Source organism: Natator depressus, chromosome 23 (assembly GCF_965152275.1).
Source record: "Natator depressus isolate rNatDep1 chromosome 23, rNatDep2.hap1, whole genome shotgun sequence".
NCBI lineage: Eukaryota > Metazoa > Chordata > Testudines > Cheloniidae > Natator > Natator depressus.
The window spans coordinates 22,831,522-22,857,818 of record NC_134256.1 but is presented as its reverse complement, the minus strand read 5'-3'; the positions used below and the strand labels follow the sequence as shown (position 1 = coordinate 22,857,818).

The 26,297-nt window shown below is 64.8% G+C and overlaps 3 protein-coding genes across 18 annotated transcripts in view; 2 read left to right on the top strand and 1 right to left on the bottom strand.

Moving 5' to 3' along the window:
* Nucleotides 1-92: 92 nt before the first annotated feature.
* On the top strand, nucleotides 93-14,400 carry HDAC6 (histone deacetylase 6). 2 transcript variants are annotated; one of them, XM_074937889.1, is made up of 29 exons: nucleotides 95-213; nucleotides 434-540; nucleotides 837-962; nucleotides 1,163-1,251; nucleotides 2,695-2,779; nucleotides 2,946-2,986; nucleotides 3,362-3,458; nucleotides 3,690-3,787; nucleotides 4,671-4,775; nucleotides 5,024-5,092; nucleotides 5,312-5,438; nucleotides 5,564-5,629; nucleotides 5,987-6,046; nucleotides 6,227-6,316; nucleotides 6,466-6,572; nucleotides 6,660-6,727; nucleotides 7,137-7,284; nucleotides 7,453-7,581; nucleotides 7,786-7,954; nucleotides 8,237-8,370; nucleotides 8,549-8,617; nucleotides 8,742-8,934; nucleotides 9,231-9,380; nucleotides 11,464-11,638; nucleotides 11,742-12,004; nucleotides 12,180-12,260; nucleotides 12,640-12,786; nucleotides 13,224-13,352; nucleotides 14,098-14,400. In XM_074937889.1, exons 2-29 carry the CDS (start codon nucleotides 538-540, stop codon nucleotides 14,164-14,166), a joined length of 3,087 nt encoding a protein of 1,028 aa, XP_074793990.1. In that variant the 5' UTR covers nucleotides 95-213; nucleotides 434-537; the 3' UTR covers nucleotides 14,167-14,400. The 2 variants fall into 2 exon arrangements, with proteins under 2 accessions (XP_074793991.1, XP_074793990.1); XM_074937890.1 differs by lacking the exon at nucleotides 434-540 and having other exon boundaries at nucleotides 93-213; nucleotides 14,098-14,399.
* Nucleotides 14,401-14,588: 188 nt separating this feature from the next.
* WDR45 (WD repeat domain 45) overlaps nucleotides 14,589-26,297 on the bottom strand; it is a 30,124-nt gene continuing 18,415 nt past the window's right edge. For 5 of the 14 annotated variants that reach the window (XM_074937903.1, XM_074937901.1, XM_074937899.1 and 2 more), the window contains 9 exons: nucleotides 20,387-20,460; nucleotides 20,181-20,286; nucleotides 19,963-20,068; nucleotides 19,598-19,692; nucleotides 19,408-19,487; nucleotides 18,936-19,144; nucleotides 17,575-17,676; nucleotides 16,216-16,361; nucleotides 14,593-16,131 (listed from right to left, as the gene is read on the bottom strand). In XM_074937903.1, coding sequence (XP_074794004.1) covers nucleotides 16,022-16,131; nucleotides 16,216-16,361; nucleotides 17,575-17,676; nucleotides 18,936-19,144; nucleotides 19,408-19,487; nucleotides 19,598-19,692; nucleotides 19,963-20,068; nucleotides 20,181-20,286; nucleotides 20,387-20,460 — 1,028 coding nt within the window. In that variant the 3' untranslated portion in view covers nucleotides 14,593-16,021. Of the gene's footprint in view, nucleotides 16,132-16,215; nucleotides 16,362-17,574; nucleotides 17,677-18,935; nucleotides 19,145-19,407; nucleotides 19,488-19,597; nucleotides 19,693-19,962; nucleotides 20,069-20,180; nucleotides 20,287-20,386; nucleotides 20,461-20,732; nucleotides 20,835-21,715; nucleotides 21,742-26,297 lie in introns of those variants that run through there. The other 9 variants (XM_074937895.1, XM_074937897.1, XM_074937893.1 and 6 more) reach the window with 5 other exon arrangements.
* Nucleotides 22,841-26,297, top strand: part of PFKFB1 (6-phosphofructo-2-kinase/fructose-2,6-biphosphatase 1) — a 16,136-nt gene continuing 12,679 nt past the window's right edge. The window contains exons 1-6 of one of the 2 annotated variants that reach the window (XM_074938087.1): nucleotides 22,841-22,906; nucleotides 24,126-24,251; nucleotides 24,494-24,590; nucleotides 24,777-24,843; nucleotides 24,926-25,000; nucleotides 25,279-25,335. In XM_074938087.1, the coding sequence (XP_074794188.1) occupies nucleotides 22,879-22,906; nucleotides 24,126-24,251; nucleotides 24,494-24,590; nucleotides 24,777-24,843; nucleotides 24,926-25,000; nucleotides 25,279-25,335 (450 nt within the window). In that variant the 5' untranslated portion in view covers nucleotides 22,841-22,878. Of the gene's footprint in view, nucleotides 22,907-23,776; nucleotides 23,868-24,125; nucleotides 24,252-24,493; nucleotides 24,591-24,776; nucleotides 24,844-24,925; nucleotides 25,001-25,278; nucleotides 25,336-26,297 lie in introns of those variants that run through there. The other variant, XM_074938086.1, reaches the window with a different exon arrangement.

Here is a 26,297-nt window from a genome sequence, read left to right as displayed (position 1 = left end):
TGGTCTCTCCCAGCATTCCCTGACATTCAGTGTGAATGGTTTCTCCCAGGCCCCGCCAATTTCAGAGCGAATGGTCTCTACCAACCCCCCCATGCTTCGTGCCAATGGTCTCTCCCAGTAGGGGGGGGCAGGCCTGAGTGACAGCATCAGGCAGCGCCTGGCTGGAAGAGACCATCTGACGGCGCCGGAGGGGGGAGGAGCCGCAGGAGCCAGGTGAGATGGTGCCCCTCACTCCCGACCTGCAGCCCCCTCCGCCGGTGCCCCGCCGCCCCCCCCTCCCGACCCGACCCCCCCGCCGGTGCCCCCCACTCCCGGCCCGCCCCCCTCCGCCGGTGCCCCCCCCACTCCCGCCCGGCCCGGCCCGGCCCGGCCCGGCCCGGCCGCGGGGTCCGGGGCCGGCTCCGACCCGGCTCTAAGGCTCTTTGCTCCCCAGACCTGCCCAGCGATGGCGGCGCCCCCAGGGGTCTCCCCGGGGGAGCAGGGACCCAGCCCCCCCCGCCCAGGGGTGAAGTAACCCGCCCCCCAGCACACGTGGCCATGGTGAGTCCGCCTGGGGGCGGGGCTGGAGGGAGGGGGCGGGGCTCTCGTCCAAGGGGCGGGGCCCTGGGTGGGTGTGGCCCGCGGCTGGGGGGCTGTGGGGGGCGTGTCACGGAGGGAGAGGGCGGCCTGCCTGGCAGCGGCCAAGAGGTGGGGCTGGGGGCTGGGGGCGGGGCTCTCCTCCAGGTGGGGTTTTGGGGCGGGCTGGGGGCAGGGCTCTTGTCTGGGGGGGCTGGGGAAGTCGGAGTGTGTAACTCCCCACCTTTTTCCCCCCTCTCTGCCCCATGCGCTCCTCCCAGAAGCGGGGTGGCCGGAAGGGCCCCCCGCCCCGTCGCAGCCCTGGGCTCCCCGAAACCAAGCGCCGCGGCCGAGCCCAGAGGATGAACAAAGAGGCGGAGGAGCTGGAATCGGGGCTGCGGCGCCTGGTAGGTGGGGCAACCGGACACCTGGGTTCTGTCCCTGGGTCTGGGAGGGGAGTGGGGTAGAGCAGGAGGGGCTGGGAGTCAGGACTCCTGGGTTCTCTCCCCAGCTCTGGGAGGGGAGCGGGGTCTGGTGGATTTGGGTGAGAAGTGCCAGGGGGTGGGTGCCCAGATGCCTGGGTTCACTGTGTTTTCTCCTGCCCCAGGATCTGAGCGTGCCGGGGGCGGTGCCCGTGGGGACGGGTCTGGCCTTTGACGAGCGGCTCACTGACTTCCACTGCCTGTGGGATGACAGGTACTTGGGGGGCGGGTCCCAGATCCCCCCGGTCTGGGTTGTATTGGCCTCCCCTCCGGGGGCAGATCCCAAAAACCCTGGGGGAGCCACAGCCTGGCCCCCAAAATGCCCTGTCTCAATCTATGAGCCTCACCCTTCCTGCTTGTCAGTAATCGCCTCGCTGCCCTTTCTCCTCGCCCGCCCCCTTTCTCTGGAATCGCCTCGCTGCCCTTAATCCTAATCTCATGGCAAGGTTCCTGCCCCACTGTGAACTCTAGGGTACAGATGTGGGGACCTGCATGAAAACCTCCTAAGCTTACTTTCACCAGCTTAGGTTAAAACTTCCCCAAGGTACAAACTATTTTACCTTTTGCCCTTGTACTTTATCGCTGCCACCACCAAGCGTCTAACCGGGATATAATTTGGAAAGAGCCCGTTTGGAAACGTCTTTCCCCCCAAATCCTCCCAAACCCTACACCCCCTTTCCTGGGGAAGGCTTGATAAAAATCCTCACCCATTTGCATAGGTGAACACAGACCCAAACCCTTGGATCTTAGGAACAATGAAAAAGCAATCAGGTTCTTTAAAAGAAGAATTTTAATAGAAGTAAAAAGAATCACCTCTGTAAAATCAGGAGGATAAAGACCTTACAGGGTAATTAGATTCCAAACATAGAGAAACCCTCTCGGCAAAACCTTCAGTTACAAAAAGACACAAAGACAGGAATCTCCATTCCATTCAGCACAGCTTATTTCCTCAGCCATTTAAACAAACAGAATCTAACGCGTCTCTAGCTCGATTACTGACTAAGTTCTAAGACTCCATTCCTGTTCTGTCCCTGGCAAAAGCATCACCCAGACAGAGGGAGAGAGAGGGGGGCTTTGTTTCTCCGTCCCCCCAGCTTTTGAAAGTATTTTGTCTCTTCATTGGTCATTGTGGTCAGGTGCCAGCGAGGTTATCCGAGCTTCTTTACCCTTTACAGGTGAAAGGGTTTTTTCTGTGGCCAGGAGGGATTTTAAAGGTGTTTACCCTTTCCTTTATATTTATGACAGCCCCTTTCTCTGTAATCGCCTCGCCGTCCTTACTTCTCGCCCACCCCCTTTCTCTGTAATCACCTCACTGTCCTTAATCCTAATTCGCCCCTTTCTCTGTAATCACCTTGCCGTCCTTAATCCTAATCCGCCCCTTTCTCTGTAATCACCTCGCTGTCCTTAATCCTAATCTGCCCCTTTCTCTGTAATCACCTCGCCATCCTTACTCCTAACCTGGGGCGTTAAAATCCTAATTGGAGAATCATAACCCCCACCCCCCGCCCCCGGACAGGCCTGCCGGTGCCCCTCACTCCCGACCCACAGCCCCTGCAAGCCCAGCCCTGGGCCCCCACCCCCGCAGCCCTGCCGGTGCCCCTCACTCCTGACCCGCAGCCCCCTGCCCCAATCCATCTTCTCCTCGTTTCATTCCCAGCTTCCCCGAGCGCCCGGAGAGACTCGCGGCCGTCAAGGGAAAGTTGCTGCAATGCGGCCTGTGGGAGCGCTGTGTCCCGGTGGAGGTGAGAGAAGGGGGAGGGGCTGGGCGCCGGGACTCCTGGGTTCCATCCCCAGTAGTGGGCTCCTTTCCCCGTGGGCGGGAGGGGTCAGAGACCAGCAGCTTCTACCCTCCAGTCTCCACTTTAGTGGTTTGCGGGTTCCGGCTACAATTCTTTCCTTTCCTCACAGGCCCGGCTGGCTACCGAGGAAGAGATTCTGCTAGCCCACAGGTATTTATGGAAGAGAGGACCCTGTGGCTGCGGGTCAAGAGTGAAGGGCACTGGTGGGGCCGCGGGTCGGGAGTGAGGGGCGCCAGCAGGGCTGGGGGGTGGGGCTGGGGGGCGGGACTGAGGGGCGCGGGCGGGGTGAGGGGCGCGGGCGGGGCGGCGGGGCGGGAGTGAGGGGCGCAGGCGGGGGTGGGGCGGCGGGGCGGGAGTGAGGGGCGCGGGCAGGGCTGGGGGGTGGGGCGGGAGTGAGGGGCGTGGGTGGGGCTGGGGGGCGGGGGGGCGGGGCGGGAGTGAGGGGCGCGGGCGGGGCTGGGGGGCGGGAGTGAGGGGCGCCGGCGGGGCTGGGGGGCGGGGCGGGAGTGAGGAGCTCTCTCTCAGCCAGGAGTACGTGGAGCTGATGAAGTCGACCGAGCAGATGAGCGAGCAGGAGCTCAGGGCCCTGTCGGAGACCTACGACTCCGTCTTCCTGCACCCGGTGAGCACCCGCCGGCCAGTGAGGCGGGGCCCGGACGCCAGGGTTCTCTCCCTGGCTCTGGGACGGGAGTGGGGTCTAGTGGGTTAGAGCAGGGAGCCAGGACTCCTGGGTTCTCTCCTGGCTCTAGGAGGGTCTGGCGGACAGTTACCCAGTGCTGTCTATGGGGTTCTTTCCCTGCGGGGGGGTTGTCTCTCTGTCCAACCCCCACTCTCCATGTCTCCCGCCCCCCAGGATTCGTACCGTTGCGCCCGGCTGGCTGGTGGCTGCGTTCTGCGGCTGCTGGAGAAGGTGCAGAGCGGGGAGCTGCGCAACGGGCTGGCGCTGGTCCGGTAGGAGGGGCGGGCTGGGGGCGGGGGCTGGGCGGGGGCTGGGGGGCTCCTCCCTCTTGGCAGAGGCTAATCACAGAGAATGGTTGATTCCCGGATCCTCGATTAAGTTGCCAGGTTTTAATTCCCGCTTCCAGTGACGATCCAGCCTTTGTGATGGGACGCCCAGAGTTTAATCCCAACTCCTGTGATGTTCACTCCGGCCGATAATCCTAAATCCAGCATCTTTTGGTTTAGTTTGAGCCCATAATCCCAGTCCCAGGTTGTACCCCGGCCCCGCTGTCTGTCAGATCCTCCCTTGCACCAGCCCAGAGCCTTAATCTCGGCCTGGGCTAGAAACCGCCTGGCTCTAGTCTCGGGTTATTCACCTAGTCTCTGCTTGGTCCTCTGTAGTCCCAGCTGGGCCTTGTACCTGGTCTCCGCTCCCCACCGGGGCTCAGACCTGCGCCCTCCAATCCTCTAGCTAATCCCCCTTAATCCCAATCCCCTTCCAGTCTCAGACAGCCCCAGAATCCCCCCCATTCCCTAGCCATTTACATTGTCCGCCCCCCACCTCCACAGCTCGAACTGCCCCAATCCACGCTGGGTTACGAGGATCTTATCCAGGGTCCCTTTCTGTCCTCACCTTTCTCCTCCTTGGGAAAAACGACCCAGGCAGCATGTGCCGAGATCCGGCTCGCTGCATGAGCTGGGTTTAAAAGGGCGGCACCGAGCTGCAGCCACCTCTGGGCAGGGCTGAGCAGGCAGAGAACAGCTGCATCTCAGCGCCAGGCAAGCCGTTCCTGTGCAGCGTTGTGTATGGCTGTTCCCCAGCTGCCCCACCCCAGAAGTGGCTGCATCTCAGCATCAAGGAGCTCTCCGCTAACTCTCTTTGTCTCCATTCCAGGCCGCCAGGACACCACGCCCACCGAGATAAGATGGACGGTTACTGCATGTTCAACCACCTGGCCATCGGGGCTAGATATGCCCAGCAAAAATTGGGAGTGGAACGGTGAGGGATGCGGGGGCTGGTGGTCAGAGCAGGGGTGGGCTGGGAGCCCGGACTCCTGGGTTCTCTCCCTGGCTCTGGGAGGGGAGTGGGGGCTGCCGGTTAGAGCAGTGGGGGCTGGGAGCCAGGACTCCTGGGTACCACGCCCCCCCCCCCCCCGGCAGGGTGTCTATGGCCCCAGGGGGGGGCAGGATGAGGGGCGGGTGCTGAGTCCCACTAATGGGCGTGACGAGAGTCTTGTTTCCTTCCAGAGTCTTGATCGTCGACTGGGACGTTCACCACGGGCAGGGCACCCAGTTCCTCTTCGAGGAGGATCCCAGGTCGGTCCCAGGCGCATGGGGGGAGCCCAGGGCTGGACTAGCAGGGGGCTGCAGGTCGGGAGTGAGGGGCACTGGCGGGACTGGGGGGTGGGGCTGCGGGTCAGGAGTGAGGGGCACCGGCAGGGCGGATAGGGGGCAGGGCTGGGCTGGCAGGGGGCTGCAGGTCGGGAGTGAGGGGCACCAGTCACTGCCCCCTGTCTGCCCCGTCTCTCTCTGCAGCGTTCTCTATTTCTCCGTCCATCGCTATGAGCAGGGGAGGTTCTGGCCCCACCTGCCAGCGTCCGACAGCCCCGCCGTGGGGCAGGGCCGCGGAGAGGGGTTCAACGTCAACGTGCCGTGGAACGCGGTAGGTGCCCTGCGAGCTGTCCTGGGCGGCGTTATGTGCAGCTGTTCCCCAGCCACCCCACCCCAGAAGTGGCTGCATTAGACCTCCCGCAGACCCATCTAACTGGTCTTTGTCTCTCCGTCCAGGTGGGAATGAGGGATGGTGATTATCTCGCGGCATTTTTACACGTCTTCCTGCCAGTGGCCTTTGAGGTACGTTGGGGTAGGGGATGGGGCATGGGGCCGGTCCCCTCTAGGGGGCGCCAGCTCCCATCGGCCCTAGGGCGGGGACTGGCTGGCTCAAGGGGGCGGGGAATGGGGCGCGGGGCCTGTCCCCTCTAGGGGGCGCCAGTTCCCATCAGCCCCAGGGCAGGGACTGGCTGGCTCGGGGGCAGGGAATGGGGCGCGGGCCTGTCCCCTCTAGGGGGCGCCAGTTCCCATCAGCCCCAGGGCAGGGACTGGCTGGCTCGGGGGCAGGGAATGGGGCGCGGGCCTGTCCCCTCTAGGGGACGCCGGCCCTGATCCGGGGGTGTTGGGTCCGGGCTGCAATCTCCTGTGTTCTGTTTTCAGTTCCAACCCCAGCTGGTTCTGGTGGCCGCCGGGTTCGACTCTGTGCTCGGGGACCCCAAGGTGAGTGACCCCCGTATCCCTCCGCGTTTGGCAGCGCTGCCCCCAGGGGGCGCCGAGGGGCTAAGAAGGGGGTCCGGGGCGCGTTTAGAAGGGCAGCGGCCAGTCTAGGGGGCTGGGTGAGGGGCCTCGCTGTGGGGCGGGGAGGGAGCCTGACAAACTGACCTTTGCGTCCGCGCCTAGGGCGAGATGGCTGTGTCGCCCGCGTGCTTCGCTCACCTGACTCATCTGCTGATGGCCCTGGCGGGCGGCAAGATGCTACTGTCTTTGGAGGTGAGTGTGGAGCCGACCCACGGCGCAGGCTGCCCCAGAGGTGGCTGCATCTCAGCCCCAGGCAGTGGTATATGCGGCTGCCCCACCCCAGAGGTAGATGCATCTCGGGGCCGGGGGCACCGTTGACCCGTTTTTTCCCCCCACCCCAGGGTGGCTACAATCTGAACTCCCTGGCTGAGGGGGTCTGTGCGGCCCTGAGGACCCTCTTGGGGGACCCCTGTCCCCGGCTGGAGCCGCCCGTTGCCCCCTGTCGCAGGTGAGCGGGGTCTGTGGGGGTGGGGCTGGGGGTGGGGCGGCCCCAGGATCGCACCCCGCTGACTCCGGGCTGTTCCCCCTTCTCCAGCGCTCTGAGCTCCGTGTCTGGGACGCTCGCGATCCATGAGAAATACTGGCGGAGCCTGCAGAGAGGGGGTGAGTCCTGGCCCCCGGGGGCCCCTGCTCGCCCCCAGCCCCCATTTGGGGCTCCCTGGCCCCCCACAGCCCTTCTCGGGTTCCAAGGCCCCCCAGCCCTCTTTTAGGATCCCACAGATCCCCCCACACTGCACCACTGGGGTCCCCCAGCTCCTCTGAGATGCCCCAACCCAGCCCCCCGGGGGTACCCCTTCCTGCCCCCACAACCTCTTTGGGGTTCTCCTGCCCCCCCAGCTCCCCTCTCTTTGGGGGGATGACAGGCTGCCCTTTGGGGCAGCCCAGAGCCCCCCAACCCCATCCCCCTGCTGTACCCTGCCCCCAAATTCCCATGGGGCCCCCTGATTTGATATCACCCCCGCATAGCTCAAGGGATTGGCTCTGATCCCCCCCCCCCCCGCCCCCGCCACAGAGACCGACACCCCCCCTGAGGATGTGGACGAGGAGCCAGCCCCCGTGGAACCCCCAGACCCTCCTGAGGTGCCGCGACCCCTCCCGGCTGCCCGCACCGGGCTGGTGTATGACGAACGCATGACGGAGCATTACAACATGTGGGACAGGTACGGCCCGGACGCCTGGGTTCTCTCCCCGGCTCTGGGAGGGGAGTGGGGTCTAGTGGTTAGAGCAGGGAGGCTGGGAGCCAGGACTCCAGGGTTCTCTCCCTGGCCAGAGCCAGGGCTGGAACCCAGGCGTCCGGGCTCTGAGTCCTTCCCTTCCCCCCGTCACAGCCAGCACCCAGAGCTGCCCCAGCGGGTCTCCCGCATCTTCCAGCGCCACGGGGAGCTCCGGCTCACGGAACGATGCCGCCGGATCCCGGCCCGCAGCGCTGAGGAAGAGGAGCTGAGAATGTGCCACAGGTAATGGGGGAGGGGCGTCCCGGACACCTGGGTTCTCTCCCTGGCCCTGGGAGGGGAGTGGGGCCTGGGGGGGTTAGAGCACCGGGGGGCCTGGAGCCAGGACTCCTGGGTTCTCTCCCCGGCTCTGGGAGGGGAGTGGGGCCTGGGGGGTTAGAGCAGGGGGGCTGGGAGCCAGGACTCCTGGGTTCTCTGCCTCCCTCGCAGCCCGGCGTACGTGCAGACGGTGAAGGCCACGGCCAGCATGAAGCCACGGGACCTGCACCGCCAGGGGGACCGGTACAACTCCATCTACATCTGCACCAGCTCCTACGAGTGCGCCCGGCTGGCCGCCGGCTCGGCCTTCAACGCCGTGCAGGCCGTGCTGGAGGGCGAGGTGAGGGCTGGGGGGCGGGGGGCCTCTCTCCCCTGCCCTTTCCCCCCTCCCTTTGCCCCCCAAGGCTTGGAGTGTGAACCCCGGTGTTCAGGCCAAATCCTCATCAAGGGGATTTCATTGTCTCCTTGTGTCCTCACTTCGCTTCCCGTTCCAGAGAGTCTGTCCCCAGAGGTGGCCGCGCCTCGCGCTGTTCTGTGCGGCTGTTCCCCAGCTGCCCCGCCCCAAAGGTGGCTGCATCCCGGCACCGACTCACCCCCCCGTGTGCTCTGTGCCTGGCTCTAGGTGCAGAACGCCGTGGCCATTGTCCGGCCCCCCGGGCATCACGCCGAGTCCGACACGGCCTGTGGCTTCTGCTTCTTCAATTCGGTAGCCCTGGCAGCTCGTTTCGCTCAGCGCCTGGCGGGACGGCCCATGAGGTGAGAGGGGGCTGATGGTTACGCTCGGGGGCGGGGCGGCTTGGAGCCAGGATTCCTGGGTTCTCTCCCCAGCTCTGAGAGAGGAGTGGGGTCTGGTGGTTAGAGCAGGGCGTGGGGTGGGGGCTGGGAGCCAGGACGCCTGGGTTCCATCCTCATCCTCCCTTCTCTTCGTCGTCAGGGTGATGATCCTGGACTGGGATGTTCACCACGGCAACGGTACCCAGCACATGTTTGAAGAAGATCCGAGGTACCTTGTCCTCTGGTGGGGGGCTGCTGGAGGGTGGGGGGGCAGCGTGGGGGAGGGGAGGTGTGTGGGGGGGACAGGGTCCAAGTGGGACTAACCCCCCCCCCCCCCGCCCACCCACCCCCAGCGTGCTGTACGTCTCTCTGCACCGCTACGACCGCGGCTCCTTCTTCCCCACCTCGGAGGACGCTGACGCCGACCGGGTGGGGGTGGGGCCGGGCCGCGGCTTCACCCTCAACGTGCCCTGGAACAGCCCCCACATGGGCGACGCCGAGTACCTGGCCGCCTTCCACCGTCTGGTGCTGCCCGTTGCCTACCAGGTGCGCCCGGACGCCTGGGTTCTTGCCCAGCACCTGCAGGGGAGGGGAGGGGGGGAAGGAGTGAGCACGGATGCCTGAGTCTGCCGGCAGGGGCTGGGGGGTCAGGTGGTGAGGGTGCGGGGGTGGGCCCCGGGGCTGGGGGGTCGGGTGGTGAGGGTTGTGGGGGTGGGCCCGGATGTCTGGGTCCACCGGCGGGGGCTGGGGGGTCGGGTGGTGAGGGTGCGGGGTGGGGTGAGCCCAGATGCCTGGATCCGCTGGGGGGGGGGGGATCTCAGCTTCTCATTGTCTCTCTGCAGTTCGACCCGGGGCTGGTTCTGGTGTCGGCTGGGTTCGATGCTGCCCGCGGCGACCCACTGGGGGGCTGCCTGGTGAGCCCCGAGTGTTACGCCCACATGACCCACCTCCTGCTGGGGCTGGCGGGGGGCCGGGTCGTGCTGGTACTGGAGGTACGTGGGGGCAGGGAGTGGGGCAGGGGCCTGTCCCCTCTAGGGGGCGCCGGCTCCCATCTGGCCCCAGGGTGGGGACTGGCTGGCTCAGGGGGCGGGGAATGGGGCAAAACCCAGAGCTAAACAGGACAGACAGATGCACCTGAGACCTGCCAGTTTTGGGGCCTCAGCTGCGAAATCTCGTGTGTTTCCCTTGCGGCCAGGCAGCGCTGGCTGGGGGGGTTTAACTCTGGCGGGTCCCTGGCCCGGCCGCCTGCTGGTGCCAATTCCCCGCAAAGCCTCCAGGGATGTCACGAGCCACTACAGTGCTGGGGAAGCCGAGCCCATCGGCCCCCAGCACCGGAGCTGGGTCTGCGGGAAACGACCAACTATCCCGGGGAGGGAAAACCTGGCTCTGAAATGGGAGGAAACTCTGAAACTTCCGGGGTCCCGGGAGAAGCAAATCCCGTCCGGGGAAAACCAGCCGAAGCTTTTCAAGAGACCAGCTCGTGTGAGGGTTGAGTGGGACGTAAGATTTAAGATTTCGCTCAATCGTTTTATTATTGATTGAATTACTGCTGCTGCATGGTTTTCAAATACCATTAACCTGTGCGATTTCATCGGAACTGGAGTCTTCTTTAACATCTAATTGACTACACTGTATATTAATACACAGTACAGTCCTACCACTCATCAAACGTATTAATGTAATGATTACAATCTGTCTCATATTTAGTTTTATGATTAAGAATCTAATATTACGTATTTGAGAAATCCATTTATTGTGTCTAAACGTGAACAAAATGATCATTAAAAGAATTCTTCTTTGTGATAAACTTGAACAATAAATTAAATATGTCCTAGATATTTAATATTAAATACTTGTTTTATTTACTAGAAAGCATATTAGATAAATTTTATGGTTTCATCTTTATATCTTGAAAAAAAATTAAATCTCTATTTTAATAAACAATGTATTAGATATAAATTTTACAGTCTTTTAAGAAATAATAAATACATGTGATTGAATATATTAAATGTGAAATTATATTTAACATGGTAAGATATATTAAATTATGTTTAATAATTGTATATTAAATAGAGATCTGCTATTAATTGTAGCAAAGATAAATTTTACTGTATTTATCATTTTAGTTAATATATACTGAATAAAACAATATAACAGCTTAATCATATATTGTATACTGAGCAAAATATAGCTCTATTAAAGTTAATATAGCTGTTAAGCAGATATGTAAAATATTTAATATGTATATTTTAAATTAAATAGAAAAACTAATATGTATTAAATAACAATAGAATATTTAATATCTAAAATATTTAACTTTACTATTGTTCCTATATATTATAGATCAGATAAATTTAATATGATTTAACATTATAAACAAATAAAATAGTGATCTAACGGTAAATATTAACTTTAATAAGTATTGAACAGGAATCTATAATTAATCCATGAGTCCTGTGCTGTCGATGACGTATATTAACAAGATCATGTTGAATAAGACGTTTTCTCCTCTTTGTAATTGCTGGGAGCTGTGTCTGGCCTGGGGTGAGCCGATAGCTGAGAAGTCGCGTGAGAGACCAGACAGGGAGGGTCCCCGGACGGGCGCCGTCGAGCTGATTACGGCCCGTGCTGGGAGGCCCGCGGCGACCTGGCGAATCCCTGTCCTTGGCCGAGCTGGGTTTTCCTGCTGCCCGTTTCGCCGGCTGGTTCCCAAGCTCATTTCCAAGCGATTCGCCCCCGACGTCCGCGGCTCTGGGTCGCGGGGGCGTCAGGTGGCCATTCAGGGCCGGGAGATGTTAAGATTCGGTGGCCAGGAAACGCCGCGTTGCTCCTTGGCCTCCGTATCACTCAGCGAGAAATCGGAACCCGCCCCACCCCGGCCAGCCAGGCCTCCGGCGCCTCCTCCCGCCCAGCCCAGCCCCAGCCGCGTGTCTCCAGGGCAGGGCGGGAATGTGCCTGGGGTCAAGGCACGGTGGCGATTGGTGCTGCCCCCAGGGTGGGGCTGGACAGACAGGGACACAGACAGACGGACGCCCCCAAATCCCAGCTCTCTTCTCCTCCCCTTGCCCCCTCCAGGGAGGCTACAACCTGGTGTCTATCTCCGAATCCATGACCATGTGCACCCGGACCCTGCTGGGGGACCCCCTGCCCGAGCTGGGGCGCCTGCGAGCTCCCCACCCCAGCGCCCTGCAGTCGCTGGCCCGGGCGAGTGCCGTGCACCGCAAATACTGGACCTGCCTGCGGCTGGATGGTAAGTGCGGCCCCCCCGGGCCGAGCCCCTGCCCCACAGCGCGGCCCCCCTTCCCAGCCCCCTGCCACATGTTGCCACGCTACATAATCTCCATCTCTTGCAGTGCCGATCCAGGAGGACTCGAGGCCCCAATCCGGGCAGCTGGGTCCCATCCATGAGGACTCCCCACCAGAGGCCCCCTCGGGGGGCTCCCAGAGCCCCCCAGTCTCCGAGGGCTCCGTCGACGACATCCTGAGGCTCGGAGCCCTCTGCCTCAGCGGTGAGGTGGGGACCGACTCGGGCTCCCCCCAGCTGAGCCCTGACTCCGCCCTGGTGGGCGGGGCTTCCCCTGGAGAGGCGGAACCTCCAGCTACAGAAGAGTCAGAGGTAGGGTGCGGGGTGTGGGGGGAGGTTCTGGGGGGGCGTCTATCCCATGGGGCCAGGAAGGGGATCTATTATTGGGGGGGGTTGGTCTGCACTGGATTCCCTGGGGTGGGGGATGGGAGTAGCCTGGGGGTGGAGGTGGGGGGCGGTCTCAGCTCATGGGTCTTTTCTCTCCCAGGACCCCCCCAGCCTCCTGGACGAAGCAGCCGCCCTGCTCCCCACCCCCTCTGTCAGCCTGGGGGTGGAGTTCGCAGACACGGTGAGGCCCTGACGCCCCCCCCAACCCTGTTCCTTAATCCTTGGGGCCGCCCACCCCCATCCTTGGCATCTCCCATCCCCCAGATGGGCCCCTCAGCTGCGCCCCCCACCCTTCTCGCCTGATTCTCTGCTTCCCTCTGTACCCCCTACACCCCATTTCCCAGCCTACCTCTCTGCCCCCCCCCCCACCCGCTGGGCTCATATGGGGCAGCAGCCCAGCACTGGGTGCACCCATTTCCCAGCTGCTACACTGAGGGCCAGGACTCCTGGGTTCTCTTCCGGCTCTGGGAGGGGAGTGGGGTCTGGTGGGTTAGAGCCGGGGCGGGAGCTGGGAGCCCGGACTTCTGGGTTCGATCCTTGTCTCCCTCGTGTCTCTGCAGGGGTCGCTCTACGCCGTGACCCCTCTGCCCTGGTGCCCCCACCTGGACTCGCTCCAGCCCCTTCCCCAGGCCGGGCTGGACGTGCTGGCGCCCTGTGAGGAATGCGGCAGCCGGGGCGAGAACTGGGTCTGTCTGGCCTGTTACCAGGTGAGACAGCGCCCCCCACCCCTGACCCCCAGCCCTGCCGGTGCCCCCCACTCCTGACCCGCAGCCCTGGGCCCCCCACCCCCGCCGGTGCCCCCCACCCCCGACCCGGAGCCCCTGCCAGCCCAGCCCTGGGCCCCCCAGCCCTGCCAGTGCCCCCCCACTCCTGACCCACAGCCCCTGCCAGCCCAGCCTTGGGCCCCCTAGCCCTGCCAGTGCCCCCCAATCCCAACCCACAGCCCCTGCCAGCCCAGCCCTGCCAGTGCCCCCCACTCCCGACCCGCAGCCCCTGCCAGTGCCCCCCCCCCACCAGCCCAGCCCTGGGCCCCCCAATCCCGATCCGCAGCCCCTGCCAGCCCAGCCCTGCCCCCCCCAGCCCTGCCGGTGCCCCCCACTCCTGACCCGCAGCCCCTGAAGCCGTTAACCCTTTCTCTCCCCAGGTGCTCTGCGGGCGTTACATCAATCAGCACATGCTGGCTCATGGCTCCCTTTCCGGCCACCCCCTGGTGCTGAGTTACGCCGACCTGTCGGTCTGGTGCTACGCCTGTCAATCATATGTCCATCACCCGGTAAGCCACGCCTTCCTTCATGGTCACATGACACAGCCCCCCCCCCCCCCAGCAGGTCAGGGTTCCCCCTCTATCCCTGTCTATATGAAGGGTGGGGGCAGGTGTCAGATGCGGGGGGGTTGCTGATTGGTGGGGGCTGAATGGGTTAATTCTTGGGGCTGGGACGTTCCTCCCCCTGCCTTTGTTGCCATAATGGAGCATCCCAACTTGGGGAATAATGCTCCCCCGTCCCATTCCTATAATGGAACATTCCCGCAGTGAGCAGGTCACATACACCTGTCCCACCTCCACCCCTGCTGTAATGGAATATTCCAGTGGTGTGGGGGGGGAGTAAACTTGGCATTGGACCATTCCATTCTCTGGGGAGGGTAGGACATTCCATTATAGCTGGGCTGAGTCTCTTGGTCACCAGGTCACTGGTCGCTAGGGTCCCCCCGTCTCCAGGCCATTGGCCGGGTCCATTCTCTGCTGACAGCGTGGGGGGGTTTACAGCTGGGCTGATCCATTCTCCCTGGCCTTGTCATGCCTTAGGGTGGGATATACTATTATGGGTGGGGGGGAATTAGTTTCTGGGGCAGCACATTCTCCATATTTCAGGGGGAGGGTGTGTGGGGGGGTGGCATGGACTGCTCCATTCTCTCCAGCGAGGGGGGGGCCATGGGCATAGGCAGTTTCATTGTCCAGGGCGAGGGGGGGCGGCTGGCCTGGCCATCCCATCCTGACCTCCATTCTCTCCCTGCCCCAGACCCTGCTGCCAGCCAAGACCCTGGCTCACCGCATGAAGTTTGGGGCGGACCCGGCCGCTGGGCTCTGAGCCCTGCGCCACAGGAAGGGGGGGATGTTCAAATCCCCCCCCCCCACAATGATGGACGAACCCACTCTCTTAAAGGGCTACAGACGTGCCAAACAACTCACCAGCAGTAAGGAGGGACTCTTCCCCGCCCCCCCCATGTATCCACTGGGGGGTCGGTCCCACCCCACCCACTGCATTCACTGGGGATGGCCACCCCCCACCACACCCCCCCACCCATCCTCTAGGGCTAGCCTCCTTGATCCCCACCCCAAGCCTGGGTCTGCTCCAGCCCATCCCCCACACCCCAGCAGGCCGTGAGGATCACAGGTATGCAGGGGAGGGGGGGGTGTCATCCATTTCTGTTCCCCCTCCCCCCCCCAATAAACCTGGGACCAGCTGTATGAACATCCTCTCAGGAGCCATTTCTCCCCCCAAGGGGGGTGGGGGTGGTGGACTCTGTGGATCAGGTGCAAATGGCCCCCTCCCCGTGAAGGGGGTGAAGATAAAGGCTCCTTTATAAACCCAGACTCCAGATGGCCAGCGGGGCGAGAGGAACACGGCCCTCCGTTTTTGTTAGAGTAGGACCTACAATAAGTGGGCTGGGGGCCAGAATCCATGGTCGCAATGTGATGTGGGAGATCTCCCCTGTGTGGGATGGGACATGGGCCGGGCACCTGCCCCGGGCAGGCGACAGGCCCTCGCTGTCTTTGCTTTTCGGGTTGATTATTGCAATACAAGGTTAACGATGCAGGTGCCGTCGTCCCCCCTTTAATTTGCCACTCGCCTGTGCGCTATGCCCTGCGGAGCACCCATCGGCCAGGGGGCACCCCCTAGCCACCCTTGAGTTACGTAGAGGGTGCCACCCGCAGCCCCCTCGTCCCCAGGAAGGTGCCATCTCGTCCCATTCTCCTGCTGCCAGAGTGGGACAAGGGCTTATAGGCGTCACCCCCAGAGTAGCTCCCCAAACCCACCGCTGTTTAACTAGGAAACGCTTTTAAGAGCTTACAGGGCGCAGCTCGGAGTTGCTGACAAAGGGAGAATCACAAGCTCATTCCTAACCTTCACCACGCCAGTAATTCTAGCAGCGAACAGATTTCCTGCCCCTAACCCTTCATGGTACTTCTGGCTAATGAGAAGGCTGTCTCGTTAGGCCCAGCCCCTCCCCTAGGCTCCTGATGGATTTCTTTATCTTCCCCGTGCTCTTGTTCCATTGTGCAAGGGAGGCGAGGCAGGTGATGTCACCGGCTGTGGGGCACAGGAGATATTTAGCATCTCTCAAAGTCCTCCAGGGCTGACATGTGGGACTTTTGCTCACAGTCCTGTTGTTATGGCTAAGGGGTTAGTCTGCAGATGTTTCCCAAATTCACGATGTGTTTCAGTAACAATCAAAGCAAAATCTCCTGCCTCCCTATCCGATGTTGAGACGCACATTGTAACAGGACAATAATGTTCAGCAGATTGTGGCTTTTCAAATGATACCTCACAAGGCATACGTTGTACAAAATACCGTAGCCATTACAAGCGGTGAATATGGGGGGTTACAGTGTCTCCCAATGGGACTGAGGCTGGGGTGTGTCCGTGCCACTAGAAGGGAGCAGCAGTAGAAGGTAAAAGCCAGGCTGTTCCCCTCCAGGCAGCTGGGTGAGAAACCAGAGGGTCTGGTTTCAATCCCGGGCTGTTTCAAACCGAGCTGCATCTCAGCGCTGGTGAGCCCTTCCAGTGCCGCGTGATGCCCAGACAGCCCGCCCCAGAGGTGGCTGCATCTCAGCGGGAGGGGAGGTGGATCTCAGAGCTGGAGCTGAATGTTCCCACGGCTAGAAGTCCATGAGCAGCTGCCCCCTCTGCGGCTCCGGCCTCGGGGCCCAGCGCGGGGGGCTCAGAAGTCGTCGTCGTCGCAGATGTCCAGGTAGACGTCGAAGGCCTCACGGTTGCAGTTGCCGTCGGGCGTGAAGACGTATTTGTGGAAGGTGCCATCCACGCAGATCGCTGGGGAGCAGGGGGGACACGGGCGTTAGACGGGGGTGGGGAGAGACCCCTGCCCCCCCCCCCCCCACTCTGCCCCCCACTGACCGATGACGGAGTTGACGGTCTTGGCAGAGCTGCGGCCGAAGGCACAGACGCAGGCTGACTCCGCCGGCACCGTGAAGCTGGCCAGGCTCCACTGCGAGTCCACGTACTGGCCGATCACCGGGCCCACCTTGCCCACGCGCGCCAGCCTGGGGAGAGACGTGTCAGGGGGCACCCACACGGAGCAGTGGTTAAGGGGCCCGGGGGGCACCGAGGCAGGGTATGTATGCGGTGGTTTAGGTGCGGGGGGGGAGCCACGGGGGGGGGAGCCACAGGGGGGTACCTACCAGGAGCAGCGGTGGGGTTCCCTGGGGGGGGTACCTATGCGGAGCAGCAGTTGAGGGGGAGTGCAGGGGCCCCAGGGGGGTACCTGAGCTCTGGGGTGAGTGTGGGGGGGGACCTATGCAGAGCAGTGGTTGGGGGGCCCCAGGGAGTACCCAGGTGGGGAGGCTCCGGGGGGGGACCTACACGGAGCGGCGGTTGAGATGGGGTGGGGGGGCTCCTATGCAGAGCGGCGGTTGAGATGGGGTGGGGGGGCTCCGGGGGGGACCTACGCGGAGCAGTGGTTGAGATGGGGTGGGGGGCCCCAGGGGGTACCCACGCGGAGCGGCGGTTGAGATGCGGTGGGGGGGCCCCCAGGGGGTACCCAGGCGGGTGGGGGGGCTCCGGGGGGGGACCTACGCGGAGCGGCGGTTGAGATGCGGTGGGGGGTACCCAGGCGGGGGGGGGGGCTCCGGGGGGGACCTACGCGGAGCGGCGGTTGAGATGCGGTGGGGGGGCCCCCAGGGGGTACCCAGGCGGGTGGGGGTGCTCCGGGGGGGGACCTACGCGGAGCGGTGGTTGAGATGGGGTGGGGGGGCTCTGGGGGGGACCTACGCGGAGCGGCGGATGAGATGCGGTGGGGGGTACCCAGGCGGGTGGGGGGGCTCCGGGGGGGGACCTACGCGGAGCGGCGGTTGAGATGCGGTGGGGGGGCTCCGGGGGGGACCTACGCGGAGTGGCGGTTGAGATGCAGTGGGGGGTACCCAGGGGGTACCCAGGCGGGTGGGGGGGCTCCGGGGGGGGACCTACGCGGAGCGGAGGTTGAGATGGGGTGGGGGGGCTCCGGGGGGGACCTACGCGGAGTGGCGGTTGAGATGCAGTGGGGGGTACCCAGGGGGTACCCAGGCGGGTGGGGGGGCTCCGGGGGGGGACCTACGCGGAGCGGCGGTTGAGATGGGGTGGGGGGGCTCCGGGGGGGGACCTACGCGGAGCGGCGGTTGAGATGCGGTGGGGGGTACCCAGGCGGGTGGGGGGGCTCCGGGGGGACCTACGCGGAGCGGCGGTTGAGATGGGGTGGGGGGGCTCCGGGGGGGGACCTACGCGGAGCGGCGGTTGAGGCGTGTGTCCTTCAGGGCGAAGACGTGAACCGTCCCCTTGTCACTCGACGCGCAAAGAAACGACGAGTCGTGGCTGAAGTTGATGCTGTGGAGATCGGGGGGGGGGGAGGTGTTACCCAGCGCCACAAGCTCCCCCGGGCAGTGCCCCCCCAGGAGGGATGTCGGTGCTGTGGGAGAGTAGTGCCCGGGGCACTCACCAGGACAGCGCGGCGGGGTCCGTGCCTGGGGGGGGGGGAGGTCTGTGGCCGGGGACTCAGCAGTACAGCGTGGCAGGGTCTGTGCCCGGGGGGGGCCATGCCCGGGGCACTCACCAGTACAGCGTGGCAGGGTCTGTGCCCGGGGGGGCCATGCCCGGGGCACTCACCAGTACAGCGTGGCAGGGTCCGTGGCCAGGGCACTCACCAGTACAGCGTGGCAGGGTCCGTGCCCGGGGGGGGCCATGCCTGGGGCACTCACCAGTACAGCGTGGCAGGGTCCGTGCCTGGGGGGGGCCATGTCTGGGGCACTCACCAGTACAGCGTGGCAGGGTCCGTGGCCAGGGCACTCACCAGTACAGCGTGGCAGGGTCCGTGCCTGGGGGGGGCCATGCCTGGGGCACTCACCAGTACAGCGTGGCAGGGTCCGTGGCCGGGGCACTCACCAGTACAGCGTGGCAGGGTCCGTGCCCGGGGGGGGCCATGCCCGGGGCACTCACCAGTACAGCGTGGCAGGGTCCGTGCCCGGGGGGGGCCATGCCCGGGGCACTCACCAGTACAGCGTGGCAGGGTCCGTGCCCGGGGGGGGCCATGCCCGGGGCACTCACCAGTACAGCATGGCAGGGTCCGTGCCTGGGGGGGGCCATGCCTGGGGCACTCACCAGTACAGCGTGGCAGGGTCCGTGGCCGGGGCACTCACCAGTACAGCGTGGCAGGGTCCGTGCCCGGGGGGGCCATGCCCGGGGCACTCACCAGTACAGCGTGGCAGGGTCCGTGGCCGGGGCACTCACCAGTACAGCGTGGCAGGGTCCGTGCCCGGGGGGGCCATGCCCGGGGCACTCACCAGTACAGCGTGGCAGGGTCCGTGCCCGGGGGGGGCCATGCCCGGGGCACTCACCAGTACAGCATGGCAGGGTCCGTTCCTGGGGGGGGCCATGCCCGGGGCACTCACCAGTACAGCGTGGCAGGGTCCGTGCCCGGGGGGGCCATGCCCGGGGCGGCCATGCCCAGGGCACTCACCAGTTCAGCGTGGCAGGGTCCGTGGCCGGGGCACTCACCAATACAGCGTGGCAGGGTCCGTGCCCGGGGGGGGCCATGCCCGGGGCACTCACCAGTACAGCGTGGCAGGGTTCGTGGCCGGGGCACTCACCAGTACAGCGTGGCAGGGTCCGTGCCCCGGCGCAGCTCCACGAGCTTCTCCTTGCTCTGGGTGTCGAAGAGGCGGATCAGGGTGCCCTGGCGGGAGGCCGATGCCACCACAGTGCCCGGCTGGTTGAGGGAGACGCAGGCGATCTCGCCCTGGTGGGCATTGATAGTGAACGGTGCCGACGAGGTGCCCGGCTGGGTGCTCGACAGGTCCTGGGGGGTGGGGTGGGGCTGAGACCAGGCTGCCCCGGAGATCCCAGCCCCCCCACAGCCCCCCTCCACTGCCACAGCCACACAGTGACCCCCCCCCCCGTGACCACAGACACCCCATGTTACCCCTCGCCTCTGCGGGAAATGGATTCCCCCCCCCGACCCATCTCTGTCCCCCCCCATGAATCCCACCCCTCTCCCAGCACCTCCCTGCTCCCCTCCGTGCCCCCCCATGAATCCCACCCGCCCCCCGCCCCCCCACTCACCACCAGCTGCAGGCTGCCACATTTGTGCCCAGGAAACACCAGCAGCTGTTTCTCCAGACTGGGGCAGAGATCGCAGAGCCCTGGGGGATAGAGCAGGAGGCTGGGGGGTGCCGAGCTGGGGGGAGCGGGGCGGGGGCTGCTGTCCTGAGGGACGCAGGGGGGGGCGCCGTGCTGGGGGGGGGGTCTGTACCTTTGGGGTTGTCCCGCGTGTCGAACTCAAAGAGCTTGGTGGGGTTCTCCGGGAAGGAATAAACGTAAATACGGTTCCTCAGAACAATGATGATCCTGAAACACAAAGAGCCCGGACTCCTGGGTTCTCTCTTGGCTCGGGGAGGGGAAGGGAGGGAGGAGTCTAGTGGTTAGAGTAGGGGGCTGGGTTGGGAGCCAGGATTCCTGGGTCTGTCCCTGCTTTGGGAGGGGAGTGGGGTCTAGTGGTTAGAGCAGGGGGGCTGGGAGCCAGGACTCCTGGGTTCTCTCCCCAGCTCCGGGAGGGAAGTGGGGGCTAGAGATTCGAGGGCGGGGCCTGGGAGCCCGGACGCCTGGGGTCACACTCACTTGTCGTGTCTCATGCGCACGGCCAGGGCGGGTTTGGTGAAGGTGAATTCCAGAACCAGCTTGTCTTTGCCACCCTTCCCCTCGCGGGCGTCGTCCCAAATCAGCACTGCCGGGGGGGTGACATGGGTGAGAGCAGACAGTGCTACCCCCACTCCCCTCCCAGAGCTGGGGGGAGAACCCAGGAGTCCTAGCTCCCAGCCCCCCCCAGGGGTACATACCTGAGATCTCTGAGAATTTGGGGTTCCCTCCTCCCCCCACAATGGCCAAGAGGTTGGATCGATGCAGCATCTCGACCAGGGCCACGCTGCCCACCTGCTCGTGATCTGGGGGGGTAGAAAATCGGGGTGGAGTCCAATGCCACTTCCCCCCTCCGAGCCAGCCAGCCCCCATTCCCTGCCCTCCCTACCCGTCCCCCCCCTTACCCCAGGTGCCCTTTCTCCATGAGCGGCTCCACATTGTAGATTCGCACCCCGGACTCCATCGCGCAGCAGAAGCAGCCTGGAATGAGGGGCAGAGAGCGGGTTAAACCCCAGCCCGCCGCGGGGGAAGGGGCTTCCCGGACTCCTGGGTTCTCTCCTTGGCTCTGGGAGGAGAGTGGGCTCTGGTGGTTAGAGCAGGGGAGGGGGCAGGGAGCCCGGACGCCTGGGTTCTCTCCCTGGCTCAGGGAGGGGAGTGGGCTCTGGTGGTAAGATCAGGGGAGGGGCAGGGAGCCCGGACGCCTGGGTTCTCCCCACAGGGCGCGGAGGCGGGGTTCAGGGGGTGCCGCTTACTCTGGTCCTGGTTGAAGCGCAGACTGTTCACCCGCGTTGCTGCGCCATGCTGCGGGACCGGCGGATCTGGGGGGCCCCTTCCCGGATCCCAGCAACAGGCAGCTGAGGAGTGGGGTGAGGGGCAGGGGTAAGAAGAGTCTGAGGCTACGCTCCAGCCCCCCATCTCCACGTGCCCCTTTCACCCCCATGCCCAGCTCTCTGCCCCCACCCAGCTGCCCTGTCACTGTCTCCCGCAGCCCCACTGCCCCCGCTCTTCCCCAGGATCGTCCTGCCCCCCCAATAATCCCTGTGTCTGCCCCAGCCAGAGCCTGCTGCCCCCCAGCCACTGTCCTGCACATACACAGCCCCACGGCCTCCCACATCCCCTGGCCCCACTGCGCCCCAGCACCCTGCCCCCGAGCCCCTCCCTGAGCCCCCACCTCCACCATGATGTTTCTATCTGGGTGCCCCCTGCCCCACAGCATTCACCTTGCCCCCCCCGCCAATCGCTGCCCCTTCCCCCTGCGGCATCCCCCAGCCCCCAAATCCACCTCCCCAGCCCTGCTGACCCCACAGCCACAACCTCCCAGCCCAGCCCCACCTGCCCCACTGCCCCCCACGAGCCCAGCCCCACCTGCCCCACTGCTCCCCACGAGCCCAGCCCAGCCCCACCTGCCCCACTGCCCCCCACGAGCCCAGCCCCACCTGCCGCACCGCCCCCCACGAGCCCAGCCCCCAGCCCCCCACTTCCCCCCTCGAGCCCAGCCCCACTTCCCCCCACGAGCCCAGCCCCCAGCCCCACCTCCCCACTGGCCCCCATGAGCCCAGCCCCCAGCCCCACCTCCCCACTGCCCCCCACGAGCCCAGCCCAGCCCCACCTGCCCCACTGCCCCCACACGAGCCCAGCCCCACCTCCTCACTTCCCCCCCTCGAGCCCAGCCCAGCCCAGCCCCACTTCCCCCCACGAGCCCAGCCCCGCCTCCCCACTGCCCCCCCCCACGAGCCCAGGCCCTGGTTACCCCGCAGAAAGCGGGCGGGCGGCAAACACCAGCTGATCTGGTTCCGCCGGGTCACACAGGGGAAGGGACGCTGACAGCTCATCACGTGATCAACTTGGGCGATGGGTGAAGCCGTAGCAGCCATGTTGGACATTGGCAGAGGAGCTGCGTTGCCCTTAGTAACGTCCGTTGGCAGCCATCTTGGATACTGGCAAATAGCCAAACATACCCTCTCCCCCCGCGCCCCCCCGGGCAAGGAAGCCAGGACTCCTGGGTTCTCTCCCTGGCTCTGGTGGTTAGAGCAGAGGGGCTGGGAGCCAGGACTCCTGGGTTCTCTCCCTGGCTCTGGGAGGGGAGTGGGGTCTGGTGGTTAGAGCGGGGGGGGGGGGCTGGGAGCCAGGACTCCTGGGTTCTCTCCCTGGCTCTGGGAGGGGAGCGGGGTCTGGTGGTTAGAGCAGAGGGGCTGGGAGCCAGGACTCCTGGGTTCTCTCCCTGGCTCTGGGAGGGGAGTGGGGTCTGGTGGTTAGAGCAGGGGGGGGGGGGCTGGGAGCCAGGACTCCTGGGTTCTCTCCCTGGCTTTGGGAGGGGAGCGGGGTCTGGTGGTTAGAGCAGGGAGCTTGTCTCCTGCAGTCTATACCTGTGCTTTCCCCCCCCCCAGCGCACCCTGGCGTCTCTCCTCCCTGCCTCCCCAACACACCTGTGAGAGGGGTGGCGAAAGGGGAGGAGCCAATAGAATTACCTGTGCTGGGGGTGGGGCTTCAGGGGCACCTGGGGGACACTGGGCTGGTGGGGGCTTTGTGTCTGATGGGGGCTGGGGGAGTGTGTTACACAGCAGAGGACGGAGGGGGCCCCAGGAGCTGGGCAATGCCATGACTTTCCGAATCCCAACCCCCTCCTCCCAGAGCCAGGGAGAGAACCCAGGAGTCCTGGCTCCCAGCCCCCTGTTCTAGCCCACCAGCCCCACCGTTTCTCCCATGCCAGGTGTAATATTAGCTGTGACCTTTCCAGAGGGGCACATGGGTCTGTTTGGAACAGCTCCCCGGTTTGTTTTGCTTCCGCTGAGTCGATGTGGAGCTGACCGAGCCCTCCTACCAACCCCCCGACCCCCATGCCCCAGGATCCTGATTCCCAGGCCCCCCTTCTCCAACCCACTTGACCCCCCCTGAGCAATGGAGCAAAAGCCAACTAAGATACCAGGTAAGGGAGCAAAGACCTTGACAAAATACACTTGCCCCAAGTTGGGTCTAGTGGTTTGAGGGCAGACGGGCTGGGAGCCAGGACTCCTGGGTTCTCTCCTTGGCTCTGGGAGGGGAGTGGGGCCTGGTGGTTAGAGCAGGCAAAGCCTGTTTTTTTTAATGCATCCAGCCACATCATTGGCATTAGGCCTGCTTGCCTGTCCCCTAGACAGGGAGAATTCCAAGAGACCCCCTGCAATTTCCCCCTTGCGGGGGTCCTCTGCTGGGATCCAGCCCCTCCCCAACGTCCCCAGTCCGCTCTGCTCTTGGGGTGACGGTGCTGGAAGATTTACGCTTGGCGTTGGCCTGCCAGGGCCCCAGATTGGCAGGCAATTCGCAGAGCCTGGGGAAAGCACCCCCTGCCCCATTCTGCACTGGGCGGGGAATGTCCTCCCTGACCTCCAGCCTCCCTCTGTGAGGCATCGGCCTTTGGCCCTGAGCCTGGCACGCTGGTCGGGCTCCTGGGCACGCGGATGACCAGCACGGGAAGTAGGGGGATTGGAGCCAGTGCACAGGGGACCCACTGTCTGGACAGGCACAGAGTCAGAGCTATGGGCCTGCTGGCTCAGGGGGGCTGGGAATGGGGCACAGGGCCTGTCCACTCTGGGGGGCGCCAGCTCCCATCGAGCCCCAGGGCAGGGGACTGGCTGGCTCAGGGGGCGGTGATTGGTGTTATCTGCAGCGTACACAGCACGGGGGTCAGTGATCTCGGTGTCCGTCGTTCCCCCTTCTCCCCCCCACCCGGCAGGGTGCCCAGAGGGTGAGACCAGCCAGTCCCAGGGCAAGGACAGCCTGTGGGGCTGAGGTGCCCGGCGAGCTCCCAGGGGGCAGGATGTCGGCCGAGGTGGGGGAGCTCACCCAGATGCCGCTGCAGAAAGTGTGGATCCCGCGCACCAGCAACCGGCTGCACCAGCGCAGGGGGTGTGAGTGGGGGGTGGCCTGTGGGGGAGCTGGGTAGGGACTGGCTGGCTCAGGGGGGCAGGAATGGGGCATTGGGCCTGTCCCCTCTAGGGGGCACAAGCCCCTGGCTGGCTAAGGGAGGTGGGGAATGGGGCCCAGGGCTTGTCCCCTCTAGGGGATTCAGGGCCCCGGGTGTGGGGGTTTGAGGGTGCAGCTTGGTTTGTGGGTCTGGCCTCTAGCCCCCCATCCCTGTGCTGTGTCTGTTCTCCCCCACACAACAGCCTCCGTGCCTCAGTTTACCAATTCGCCCACTATGGTGATCCTGGTGGGGCTGCCGGCCCGTGGGAAGACCTATATCTCCAAGAAGCTGACCCGCTACCTGAACTGGATTGGGATCCCCACAAAGGGTGAGGTGGGGGGTAGTCTGGGGTTCAGAGGAGATGGGGGTGGAGACTGGGGTGGCTGGAGTCTCTAAGGGGAGGTCTGTGGAGCTGGCAGGGACAGAGATCTCTTGGGGAGGGAGTTGTGGGGCGGGACAGGGGAGTTCTCTGATTGTGGTGGCAGGAAATTAGAGGGCAGGGTGGGTGTCTGTCGGGGGGCTGTGGGGAGGAGTATGGGGACCCCAGCCCACCCCCCACTCTCCCCGCAGTGTTCAACGTGGGGCAGTATCGCCGCGAGGCTGTGCAGACCTACAAAAACTATGAGTTCTTCCGGCCAGATAACCAGGAAGCCATGCACATACGCAGGTGAGGGGGTGAGCTGGGGGCACTGCAGGAGGCGCTGGGGGTGACCCTGGCTGGGGGCACTGTAGGGGGGAAGCTTGTGGCGCTGGGGGTGACCCCAGCTGGGGGCACTGCTGGGGGGAAGTTTGCAACACAGCTTGGGGGAGGGGTGGGGTATGTGTAAGGGTCTCACCCCTCCTCTCCCCCCAGGCAGTGCGCTCTGGCCGCTCTGAAGGATGTCCACACTTACCTGAGCCACGAGGAGGGACAGGTCGCGGTAAGAGGGACCCTCCCCCTTCCTCCCCCCGCCAGGCCCATGGGCCCATCTACCCCGGCCTCATGCCTGCTCCTATGTTCAGGTGTTTGACGCCACCAACACGACACGGGAGCGAAGGAACATGATCCTGCAATTCGCCAGTGACCATGGCTACAAGGTAAAGGGGGGAGGGGGCATGGCTCTGGCCCCAGGCACTGCTATAGGGAAGTCCACAGTACTTCAGGGGCCTTGGTTGTGGGCTCCACTGGGGGGAAACTCACAGTGCTGGGGAGGGGTGTCCGGGGGGGAAATGTTGGGGAGGAGTGTCCAGCTGGGGGCACTTTCAGGTGGGAAGGGCGCAGTGTTGGGGTGGGGGGGCTGGGGGCACTGCTGGGGGAAGTGCGCAGTGCTGGGCTCTCCAGTCTCACTGTCAGACCCACTTTAACCCCCCTCCAGGTGTTTTTCATTGAGTCCATCTGTGATGACCCTGATATCATCGAGGAGAACATCACAGTGAGAGAAACACCCCCCCACCCCCCGTCAGGACCCCTTGCAGCCCGGTGTGTCCCCCCCACACACACGGGGGGAGGTGGTGGCCCGGGGTGTCCTCCTACCACACACCCAACCCACACACCCACCCAGGGGAGGAGGGTGGCCCAATATGTATGTCCCCCCCCACACACACACACCCCCAGGGGGAGGCGGGCGGCCCCGTCCCCCCCCCCACACACACCCAGGGGGAGGCGGGCGGCCCCCGTCCCCCCCCGACACACACACACACACCCAGGGGGAGGCGGGCGGCCCCGTCCCCCCCCGACACACACACACACACCCAGGGGGAGGCGGGCGGCCCCGTCCCCCCCCCCCGACACACACACACACACACACCCAGGGGAGGCGGGCGGCCCCGTCCCCCCCCCCCGACACACACACACACACACCCAGGGGGAGGCGGGCGGCCCCGTCCCCCCCCCCGACACACACACACACACACCCAGGGGGAGGCGGGCGGCCCCGTCCCCCCCCACACACCCAGGGGGAGGCGGGCGGCCCCGTCCCCCCCCCCACACCCAGGGGGAGGCGGGCGGCCCCATCCCGTCCCCCCCCACACCCAGGGGGAGGCGGGCGGCCCCATCCCGTCCCCCCCCCACACCCAGGGGGAGGCGGGCGGCCCCATCCCGTCCCCCCCCCCCAAACCCAGGGGGAGGCGGGCGGCCCCGTCCCCCCCCCCACACACACACCCAGGGGGAGGCGGGCGGCCCCCCCCCCCCACACACACCCAGGGGGAGGCGGGCGGCCCCGTCCCCCCCCCCCCCCCCACACCCAGGGGGAGGCGGGCGGCCCCGTCCCCCCCCCCCCCACCCACACCCAGGGGGAGGCGGGCGGCCCCGTCCCCCCCCCCCCACACCCACACCCAGGGGGAGGCGGCGGCCCCGTCCCCCCCCCCCACACCCACACCCAGGGGGAGGCGGGCG